This window comes from Erpetoichthys calabaricus, chromosome 18, assembly GCF_900747795.2.
Source record: "Erpetoichthys calabaricus chromosome 18, fErpCal1.3, whole genome shotgun sequence".
Classification (NCBI taxonomy): domain Eukaryota; kingdom Metazoa; phylum Chordata; class Cladistia; order Polypteriformes; family Polypteridae; genus Erpetoichthys; species Erpetoichthys calabaricus.
In genome coordinates, this window is record NC_041411.2 from 83368556 (window position 1) to 83381034 (window position 12479).

At 37.1% G+C, this 12479-nt stretch overlaps 1 protein-coding gene across 3 annotated transcripts in view; it reads left to right on the plus strand.

The window, feature by feature from the left end:
- Positions 1-12479, plus strand: part of LOC114668300 (ataxin-7) — a 90264-nt gene that overhangs the window by 44929 nt on the left and 32856 nt on the right. For all 3 annotated transcript variants that reach the window (XM_028823960.2, XM_028823962.2, XM_028823961.2), the window contains one exon: positions 10767-10871. In XM_028823960.2, the coding sequence (XP_028679793.1) occupies positions 10767-10871 (105 nt within the window). The remainder of the gene's footprint in view (positions 1-10766; positions 10872-12479) is intronic.

The window sequence follows — 12479 nt, forward strand, 5'->3', positions numbered from 1 at the left end:
AAGCATAGAGGTACAAGGCTGGAACAATCCCTGGACAGAGGCCAGTCCATCGCCGGGTGTACACACTCAACAGGGGCAATTTAGTATTGCCAGCCCACCTCACCTGCATGTCTTTGGTTTTTTAGTAAAGTAACAGCATAACATTTTTAAACCCATTTAATCAAATTAAGGGCATCGGGATCAGAGCTTATCCAAGAAGTGCCAAACACAAGGTAGGAAACAGGCTTGACTGGAGCGGAGTATATCACAGGTTAATTGATGTGAGTTGGTTCTGACATTCACATTACTGAGATGTACTGCAGAAGGAAAATCTGAATACTTGAAGAAAAACCAACAGGGAGGATTTGCAAACTCCACAGTCAGATGTGGAATAATTATGGGCTAAGTGCTGCGTCGTGGTACTTTGCAAATTAACCACAATTTTCTATTTTTGAAAATCAGAGCAGTACAATGGTATTCTACTCGACAAATAACATAACAGATGCAACCATTTACTTCAAAATCAATACAGAGAAGAGAGGGGGAAAAAAGCAATACAAGATTTAACATCGTCCCAAGTAACTGAACAATTTTGTATTGTGATTTATGTAATTACTACATCCCTCTTTACTGGTTAGATATGTTTTTTTTTTTTTTAAGATTATTTCTTAATCTTACAAAATTGGTAGAAATAAGATGCCAAATTGGTATTTCTGTTGCCATTGCCATATTGGTGGTTAATTTATAGTTGACGTATTAGAGCTTATAATGAATGCAGAAATTGGTATGTTTACTAATTACATTTTGATTCATTTGAAGACTACAGCAACTTTCCTGTATATCTCACTGTTGGAAAAAAGTATGAAGTGGGATTAAACTGTGTTCTAGGTATTTATTCAAGAATTAACACTATGCTGGCATGTTTAGTACTGAATTCAGCAACCCAAACACCAAATTGAAATCTTTGGTTTGATTTTATGGCTTGCATAAATATAGACACTAAATTCGCAAAAGTCGTAGCCAACCCTTTTGATAGTTTATCACTCCTTCCATTTTTATTAAGTAAGGATTTTATTCCTGTTTGTAGACCTTAGGTGAACTGAACACGTTTTCTTGGCCACTTTGCCATTCAAGAAATACTCGGCACAGAGTGGCATAGGTTTTCTGAGCTTGGTGTTCAAGGCAGTCTCTTGATAGGCATACAGGTATCAATGGAACTGAATTTTCTTTAAATGAAAAGACAATGGCAAAGATGTGAGCACATTAAAGTGATCTATTAATTATCATTTGTATTTATATTAAAGTGTTTTTTTTCCCTACCTTTGCAAAAATAATAGCATAAATGAGCTTACTGAAAGACAAATTAAAATCAAATCTTTGTTCTTGCTGGAAAATAGAAAAATAGTTGATAGGCAGTCCTCAGTCATGATATTTTACAATCCCTTTTGTAGTTGAAGCAGTAATAGTACTATTGCCGTGTGTCCTGTCAAGTTTTGACTTGCACGTCCAGCCAACGAACACAGTTCATGTTTACTAATCAGAGTTTATAATTAGTGGGTAAGTAATATTTTAGCTGTCTTCCTACATTAATATTAAACAAATGTTCTTTGTTAATTTGGAAGTTGCATATTTGAGAATAAATGAGAAAATATTTTCAACTAAAGTTTAAAACATGCTGAAAAATGTATAAATAAGTGTAAATTCTAATTTGAGATTGTGCTATGAGAGACTTTTACTTTTGCGGTAGAAGGCACAAATGAAATCCACTTACAGGTTAAGCCTGCATTTTTTAAGCTTAAACATGAACGGAAAGTATTGCAGAATATTAAAGTTATGCAGATTAAATGTGCTGTATGGCGTGCCTGTGCATTCTAGAATATGCTTGTATTTATGTCATGTCTGGGCTTTATCACTAAAACAGATTACTTCAGAACTTGCAGAGGTGCGTGCCGTAGGTTGTTACCATCATAGATTAATTTTGCTTTTACAGTATATAATGCAGGTCGGTGGAAAGTTCACTGTAATAGGTCAACGTATGTTTGCTTTATTTGCCGTGTCCCGCTCAGATTTGCATGTTTAATCACGACTGGACTGACAGTTGCATTAAAATAGCACTCTTAGTGCTTTCAGTTAAAGAATTTCCCACAAGACACTGATGCTAATTCTCCAACAGCTATCAGCAAATCTATTTTCTGACAGGTTTATCATACCCAGGGTTGGTGGGAAATGTGCCTAGCAAATGTGTATGCTAACAATATCAGGTGAAACACAGACTGTGACTAGCAATTTCAAACTGTCCTTGTATGACAGAAGGCCTACATGACCTTTGAAACAGTTGGCCTTTTGCACTGATGTCATTTCTTTAATACTTTATTGGATCCATCTATCAGAACTTTCTAGCTGACAGTCAATTTTATACAACAGCTTTCAGAGCTAATAGTCAACAAAACATTTTAAACATTTTTAAGATGCACAAGAGGACCATTCAGAGAAGTATGATTTCAGAATTATTGATTTTGCAAATTGTTGCCTTTAGTGTGTAGAAAAGTATGCTAATTATCTGGCAAATGAGACTTTTATTTTAAACCGTATTTAAATGTTTTATAGAAATTAGAAGTACCATTTTTACTAAATATGTTGACAGTGTTCATTTTGAACTGGTTAGGAACGAAAGTAGTAATTTTTCCTGAATGTTTTCAAAGAACATTATTGAGGCATTTGAAAGAGTGGAATTTCCCATTGCTCTGCTTGTGCTTATAAGGCAGACGAAACGTCTAAGTATCAGAGAAACGCACTGCCACATCTTGCTATGCTGGAAGCTTTTTAATGCCTTTTTTGCCTTATTAATCAAACCTACTCTATTCCAGAATACCACTCTGCTGTAAATACTTAAGCTTCTGTCTGCCTGAAATTGCCTTCATTACAAGATTGCCTAGTTCAACTGTAATTTCTTGAATCTTAATAAATAATTTTTGTTTAAAATACTAAAGCACATCAGCACTGGGCCTTTTCTATTCCACAGTTAACATGCTGCCTATAAATTAATTGGTACCGGAAGATCATGTAATAAATTGCATTTTACTGTGAACATACATTTAAGTTCAGTCATTTCAAAAGGTTTTTAATTTCAGCTCTTCAAAGTGTTCACACTTATTAGGCAGTGCAATATTTTCAAGGATAATTTTTAGTGGTTCATTAGCTGATTTTGATAATTGTTAAATATAGCTATACAAATGGCGAACTAAGCTACCAATGAAGTTATTGATGCAGAACAAGATTTGAATAGGGAAACTAGTCCTGAAATATAGGTAAGGCCATGGTCCTGTTTTATTGATACGTCCTCATCGGTAGAATGTCCACAAATAATTGTAAGCTTCCTCCTATATGAAAGAACCGAAACATGTCATTTATCAGTGTTCTACCAATGTGCTATGCACAGTCAAGTGCAAATAATAAAACTGCTTAACTGAAACTTTGTTAAAAGCTACAAATTCGCCATGATTGATCTGCTACCAATTAATAAGATGGGAACAGAAGAAAAGGCAGACTGTTTGTCCTGTTTGTCCAGATGTGCTTTAAAATAACAAATTATTTAGGTCAACTGAAACCCAAGGCCTTCCCAGAATACTTGGCTCTTTGCTTACTTACCACCAGATCACAACAGCGGCGTTTGAGCATGTGGATGGGCTTGCATTATTTGTCTCATAAAACTGAAAAATACAAGCCACATATGAGCATCAGCTGTTTGAATAGCCAAAAAAAAGAAACACCAAGACTAATCTCTAGTTAGATGAGGAGGGCATCTCTAGAATTTTCTTTGCCCAGTTACCATTGAAGCCATGTTTGTGGTAGACATGTGAAGCCACCATGATAGTCATAGTTGCCAACTATTGGCTTCACCTGTGATCAGTGTGTCTAAACATACTTGTTAATATGCACTGCTTCACTTTCATGTCTGGTGCCAAGACACTGCTCTTTTTAATAGCTGCTTCATGCAAAAGTATTTTGTGCAGCTCTGGGTGAACCCCAACACCTATTTGGGCAGAAAGCATACATAGTTAATGCTGTGTTGCTTTGGATGGGCATGATATTCTCAGCAGTTAAATTTAGAAGAAAGGGATAGAAGTTCAGTGTTCTGAAGTAGTAAAAAGCAGACTTCCAATGAATTTGTGTTTTAATATCTTTACTAATCTGTACTACAATTGTATTAAATGTAACTGGATATTCTTTATTAAACATGAAGTCATGTAGTGCACCAGTTCAAGCAGAATAGATGTAACTTTCTGCCTTTTTTTTTTTTTTTTTTTTTTTAAAGAATAGCAAAACAATGTAATTTAGTTCTCTTGTGTTCACATCAGAATATTGACAATATCAATGTTTTTATTTGAATATTGAAAATTCAAAGATGTAAGATCTCTCTCTTCTGATTCATGTTATGTACATCATATGTTTCTTTCATTGTTTCATGTGTCTGCGTTTGCAAATCTTCTCCAATCAATTTCTTGCTTTGGTTGGATTCCTCATTTCTGTCCAGTAAGTGTGGTATTTTTAAATTTAGGTCAGTCTGTAGAGGGCATCTAAATAACAGGGTACACAATTATTCTAATGGCGACTTATTTATATTTTATGGGCAAATGAGGTTTTTATGGTCTTTTAGAAGCCCAGCACTGTGTCTGCAGGACTGAAGCCTTCATAACCCATGTGCTATCACTTGGAGAAAGTGTGCAAGCACAGTAGTCCTGCTGAAGCATTGCATACAACGAAAAGCAGAAAAGATGTTGGGCAGCAATTAGTGATAACACTAAGATTTAGTATATTCAACTGCTCTGATAGTGAAAAATATAAAGACTCAGAGTGCCCGAACTTACATAGAAAATGTTGGCATTAGAGTTGTTTTTTTGCAGCACACAAGGAATTACAAACTGCCAAAAGATTAACAGCTGGGTGAAATGTTATTTTTCCAGGGGTAAATGATCCTGTTTGATTGTCAGTTTGCCCACTAATTTTTGACAATTACAGCTCAATATTTGACCATTAATTGATACATGAAGGTGCAACACAGCAGTGACCTATTAACTTATTTATCATATGAAGTAAGAAAATATGTCATGCTGAATATTGGCATTTGATGGGTGCAAACTGTATTTGAAGAGATGCGATACTTCCTTGATGTGCTTTATTTTCTCAAGTAAAATTAGAGGGATTTATTTTTTTAAATATGGATTGAGAAGCAAATCAACAGCAACCTAGCATTTCTTTCAGAACTCCTACTGGAAATGCGTACAAACAGAACAAGGTATAGTAGCGCCAGTGGTGACTCCTAAGCAGCAGAAGTTCATGCTGTACCACTGTGCAGCAGCCTACCGAGACCGTCTTTACATGGATGACTTCGTTTTGTTTGTGACAGCAGGCAAAATTCTGCCCTTATGTGAAGTGTGAATTGTATTTAAATCAGCTGTAATATTGATCCTCCAGCTCACTGGGAAAGTGAGATCATCTATTTAATGCAATTTTAGAACTCCATCCATCCATCCATTTTCCAACCCGCTGAATCCGAACACAGGGTCACGGGGGTCTGCTGGAGCCAATCCCAGCCAACACAGGGCACAAGGCAGGGAACCAATCCCGGGCAGGGTGCCAACCCACCGCAGGGCACACACAAACACACCCACACACCAAGCACACACTAGGGCCAATTTAGAATCGCCAATCCACCTAAACTAATACATGTTATCATTAAATATAGTCACAACCTTGTTGTCAATCGAGATGCACCAACACTTCTGTTTACTTGACTGCTGAGAATTTGCCTAGTTGCCTTCTTCATGGTGTAGTGAATGAGACCTACGTACAGGTATATCTTAATGGGAAAGAGAATACAGGACCCCTGAATATAAATAATACAATAGATTGAACACTAAAGATTACAGATGCTAAATTTTAATATAGATAGGCCCAGGTGCATGAATTGATCTGACTTGACTAAGTTTATAACCAAAGCTTCACCACTTGAATAAGCTTGAATTTGTTTGAATATTGGATCCTGGTCAGATCACCCACTTATCTTCCTCCTGTGAGATTAGTTCTTATGGTGAAGTTGATGGTATACTGAATGTTTAATCACATTTTTTCTGCAGTTGACTTAATTCCTGTTGTTGTAATATCTGAGGAACATCATCCTTTTCTCTGGTTGATGTATGTTGAACACAAATGAGTTGTTAAAAGTGTGAGTTTGTATTATTTGTCAGGGCGTTTGCTTAAAGTCTGCAGAAATTGTCACTGTTGTAGGACTAAGTGCTACTTGATATAATAAATTATATTCACCTCTATTTTTTTTAAAATAACTTTTAATATTTTCTTTGTCTGATCAGGTCTTTGCCATACATGTGTTTGACTTGCACATTACATTGCATGTCTAAATAATGATACATTAAACAAAAACTAAATTAACTAAGTCACTATTAAAAATTGGTTGAAAAAGCACTGGAAAATTACAGGATGGAGAGTCTCCACAGTTCCTTTCAGCTATTAAATTCAACCAAAGGAACATTTTGTGGAAAATGGCCACTGCATACTGTTACTCAATCCACAGACACCAAAATTGTGCATGTATAATCCTGAAACTAATTTCTTATACATCTTAGAGTAGAATTTCTGTCTGCTGATATAACTAGGACTACACAGGAACACCCAGAGCATTTTTATGAAATTGAAACTTTTTTTCAATTGAAAATAATTGAAAATTATTTTCAGTAAATCTACAAGAGGGAGTTGATTGTATCCATGGAATTAGCTGCAGTTGTATAGAACTGTCCCATTTTCACCGCAGACTGAAGCCTGTCCATTACAGGATACAGTCACAAACATGCTGGCACAAAGTGTTCGATATGGTGCTAGGAGATGAAGCGTGACGGAAATATTCCTGGAAATTGTGGTGTTTTAGCTAAATATTGCATGAGGAGTAGGGACAGACAGTGTGTCATGACTGGTAGACTGGGGTGATGATCCTCATTTTTAAAAGGGGTAAAGATTGGGTTATGGATCACACACTTCAGCTTTATTACATGTATAATATATACAGCAGATACTGTATCACATATCTATGAGCTGCTTCTTGCAACTGAGAGGGCATGGTGGATGTTTGCCGACTGGCTGACCAAACTCAAGTGTTGCCTGGTAGGTAACCACTTAAATAATCAGATTGCAATTCAGAACTAAGATATATATGTAGATAGATATCTATGATATAGTGCCTTACATGTCTCTCTATCGATATATCTATTATATAGTGTATTGCATGTCTATCTATCCTATTGATCTAATTTTTTTTAAACCAGGTCTAGCAGGGATAAACAGATTTTTCAGCCTAGTTAGCGGGTTATGATTTAACCCCAGTTCAGTATGTTAGTTCTCATGTTTCTGTGGAAATGTTCAGTCTTGAGCATTTCTACCTTAGTTTATTCTATTTGGTAATGTTATGTTTCGCCATCATAGGTAGCAGGTACAGCTTAAATGTTATGTAACAAATGTGTCATGACAAACCTATTAAAATGGTGTTGTAGGAAACACATCCTTAATGTTCTGATAATACTGAAGATAGTAGTGGCCTTTAATAAAGGGTTGGATACCCTTTATCAATCATAGGACATCATTCAAGTGTTTTGTGAAGTAAGTGCCAGGTTGGTAATGCTTGGGTGCTGCAGCTGTTTGTTTGTTTAGTTTATAACAATATGCGTACTGAATATCACATATATAATATCACAGGTTGGTTATAATAATGGCCAGACTGACTTGAGTCAGAGTCTCGTCTATGAGTTTAGTTTTATTCTTTCTGAATGTCCTCACTCTAGATGGACATTGTTAAACATTCGACTGATTAGATAGACACTATTAAATACTTTTGATTCTGTGTATATTCATTCAATAGCTTTCTTTCAGTAAGTTTTTTCCATAGGGCACATGGCTTACCCTCACTGGCCAGTATATTTCTAGAACGGATGTATATACAGTTAGATGCAGTGATTGATCATTAAATGGTGATTGTTATTTTGCTGTACCTAGTGATGGGTAAAATCTGTTGTAATCCACTGATTCACTTAAATTTACACACATTCTTATGACACGTTGCCTCAAGCACATAGCAGCCGAAGATAATTTAGAGGTGTATATGTATACTCATCACAGAGTATTTCTGCTCCTAAGCTACTTTGAGCTGAGTACATACTACTCTTAGTAGTATGCCACCATTGAACATTTTAATGCTAGTCGAGGCATTGAATAAATGGATAGCCATATTGAAAGGACAGGAGAGGTTGGGATCATTGCTATCATTAAAATGCATGCATAGTCTTTTTGTGTTTTAAACCATACATTTTTGTTCCACTTGTCCTGAGAGCTTCAGGTCACTTGTGCTTTGTGTGCCTGGGTGGATAGGCTGTAAAGCACAAAATCCATATCTTTAGAATTCTGCTGTCAGTGGTATTTTAAGATTTCTGTTAGTACCGTATAAAGGATTTGCAGTGTGTCCATTTTGTTTTGTGTGTGTTTTAAGATTTGTAGGATCATTTGAATGGGTTTCTTACCCCTTTAAGGCTGACCAGAGTGCTTTGTGCAGATTGATGTCACACTGGATTGGCAGGTGGATATTTTAAAAAACGGCCATTTGAAGGAGAAGAGGAATAGTTGTGTCTGGTGGTGGGATACTGGTGTGTAATTTGCAATTGTCCTGCAGTGTGGAGTGGCAATGTTTAATCAGCAAAGAGTGATGCCTGTATCGGTCTGTGCAGAGCTGCTAGTATCCATTACTTGTAGTTTTAGACCTCTCCTACTGATTTTAACTTGGAAAAGTTGATTTCATAATTGCCCTTCTCCAGAACTTTCATGCCACCTCTTCCAACTTCACACTGCTTCTTGGACTTCATCTGACTACATGAGTATGGCCTTACTATTGTGCTGATTTTTGTTTTGTGTTATATACTGGTATGTAAAAGTGTGAAGGTATGAATTTGAGAGTTATGTAAATATTATACCTTTTATATTGACTTTTCTATTTGGTTGTCTTCATGGTTGGTTGAAGAACTAAACATTCATGAACGTGCGTGACTGAGTGTGTTTTCTGTAGGGTGTGTGAAATTTTTAAGGTTGTATTGGGGCTTCACATTGGCATTCTGAACCAAATTAATATAAAATAAGCTGTAGCTTTTCAACATGTGTAGCAATGCGAATCAGAAGCCTCTCCCATGTTAGTATTACAATCTTAGATTAGTCTCCAGCCTATGTGAATTACATTTAAAAACTTGGAGTTGGCACATTTGACTTGGACTTAATTCTTCATTGTGCTTTTTGTCAGTTAGTCACCTTTTCCGTGTTTGTTTTGTTAATGCTAGTAAAAAAGATTCTTTGCACTCCAACTTATAGCTTTATTTGTGATAGTGGCGTTCGAGCACAAAAATTATAGTGCACCAAATCATTCAGGAATGTGAGCTGCCCTTTAAGTCATACTGACTTGAATAGCTGCACCCACATGTGGATGAATAACAAGCTTCCTGAGCCGCTGTAATAAGTTGCTTGTTCTAAGTTGATCATGGCACCCAAGGCTCAAAGTTATCAGCCCTTAGAGCATCTTCAGATCTCATCCAAACAGCACAAAGGATGTTTTAGGTACCTGCTGATGGCACATCTTTTACTATGTAAGACATTTGCACAAATGTCATGTTCACAATATAAAACTGTGTGGATCATTTTGGCAGAGTGACTGACTCATGTGAGTGCTAAACTGTTTACATAATCCCTATTTGTGGCTAGGTGATCAGCAGCTGCAAGTGGGCCAGGGTGGTTCCAGCAGATTCTTTCCAGGGCTGGCTACAACCATGTGTGTTGGCAGTACTGCAGCTGCAGAAGATCCACTTGACTTGAAATTCATCTGGACTTCAAGCAGCTCTTTAGGCAGATTGGCAATTAAAAGGCCTTTGTTAAATTGTTACATACTTTACACGGCTTGTTTTCTATTTTTTGAAGCTTTGTGATGCACATTGGAGACATCTGTTTTAATAGCAAGCACTTTGAGTTCTAGGCAATTTAATGTTGCAGATTTCTCCATGTCTCTAATTACAAAAAAGTGAAATTAGAGTAGAGGTTGTGGTATTGTTACCACAGTGGATAGCTGCTGTTCATGATGTAGCAAATTGAGCAGTAACAGTCCTACAATTGATAAACTAGAAAATATGCACTTGGTTAGCTTGGGCTAAAATCCAACCATCCATTTATTTTTACCACTTGCATAATCCAACTTTGGGTCATAGATGGGCTGCAGCCTTACTCAGCAGCACTGAGTGCATGACCAGAAACACTGACTGGTTCACCAGTCCATTAACAGGGTATGTGTATGCACTCACCCATACCTGCAGATACAGTGAATGCCAAGTCACTACTTACACGTCTTGGGGTTGTGGCAGGGCAGCCAGTGTACCCAATAAACTCCAGATATCAATCTATCACTTGTGACATCATGAATCCTGTGGGAGTTGGTGTGGTCGAGTTAGGGGCAGAGGGGTGGGGAGTGGTAGAATTTAGAAGATTTTCAGCATTTTATTTGTTTTATTTTTCAGCATTTTATTTATTTTATGTTTTTAAAACCCTGTTTAGCATTGCAAGACTGCAGATCACACTGAATTATAATAGAAATTTTAAGAATGCCTTTTGTTGAAAAATAGCATTAAGTCATTCTTTTTAATCATATTTTCACAAGTATTTCGGGTTTAATTTTGTCTTTTTTTTCTCTTTTCAAGACATGCCAATTTTTGGCCACTGCCCAGCACAAGATGACTTTTACTTGGTGATGTGTAACCATTGTAATCAGGTTGTCAAACCACAGGCTTTCCAAGCGCACTATGGTAAGTGAATCTGAAAGTTATGCTTGATATTGATATTTTTTGTTTAACTTACAATATCTTCCCATTTTTATAACTTTTTAAAGTTGTTTTTTTATTTTATTTTTTTATACATATTTATTACTTTAATATGCAAAGATGTAGTATTGTTAAGCTAAAAAAAGAAGTCTCCACCAGGCCCCCAACCAACCGCCCCTAAAGGTACAGACGATTGAGTTGAGGGAGGCTTTTGCGTCATCTGTGAGATAATTGTAAATTTATTGTGCTGCTTGTGAGGTATGAATCGTTGTCTTAGGGAACACTAGTTAAAGTAACCAGTGTTTCCTGCTATAAACAAATATTAGAAAACTGTCTTTTGAAAATTCATTGCTAAACATGTAATCCATGATGAGTCAAAAAGACTTAGTAGACAAAAGCTGTAACCCTCAAAGACAATGAAATTGTCATCCAAATGGAAATGAGAAGAAAACACTACATACCTGTGGTCCCCAACGAGATTCGGCTTTGGCAGCTTGAAGACTTCTTGCATGTTGGTGGTGATATCACTCCCCATGCTGGAACTGTGGTTTTATTTTTTTGTTTCTTTTTCTTTTGAGCTGACCACAGAAAGCTCTGCTTTTGCAAAAGATTTGGTGTTTACCCAGGCTGATAATTCAAGCAGTACAGCATGTTAAAATGAAACACATTGCTTGTGAAAGGAACATCCAGGCACATGCAGCAACTGTGATCTGCACTTCTGATTTCCCAGCAAAATGAGTTCTTGCTAAGCAAAGTACTTTATAATGTTCAATGTTCGGTTGCATAGCAGACAACCAGCAGGTGAATGGAGATAACTGCAGTGACGTATTGAAAACACACTTATGTCTACTTAACTCTAAAAATACTTGTGCTCAGTGGTCAGTTAACTCAACTAACCAGTAATTTGCATCATATCAGAAGTGACACATCCATACTGTGTAAGCTCCCACCTTCTCCACTCTATACTGATGCACTACATGTCAGGTCAGGTTGGGGAGCATGCCCTACCCTTGGAGAATCACACCACATGGCCGTAGTGCCATAACTGACACTCTCTCACAATGGAGGTAATGTTCTTTGAGCAACCGCTCGTTCTACACAAAGTCAAACCAGTGGTATCCAAGGATTCTCCAAAGAGACCCAGTACAGAAGGAGTCCCGTCTTAAATCACTGTTTAGTGACCGTGTCTCACAACCATATAGCAAAACAGAAAGCATCAGTACTGTTAAGACTTGGACTTTTGTCCTTTCGTGAAGATATTGAGAGCGTCATACACCCCTTTCCAGTGACATTACGGCCACCCATTCTCTCCCAGTCAATTTACTGACTTCATAGGAAAAGTCACCAGAGACATCAGTGTCACTACTGAAGCAAGTAAACCTCTCGACGAGGTCGACCCCTCTCCAGAGATAGAAACACTGCTGATGGCCATGCCCAAAGGATCATTAAAGGCCTGCCTCTTGGTTTTTATCAGGACACTCATAAGCCCAGACACTCAGACTCCTCGCTCAGTCTCTCGAGAGCCCCGATCAGAGCCTCCATTGACTCTGCAAAGATCACAGCATCGTCGGTAAAGTCAAGATCAGTGAATCT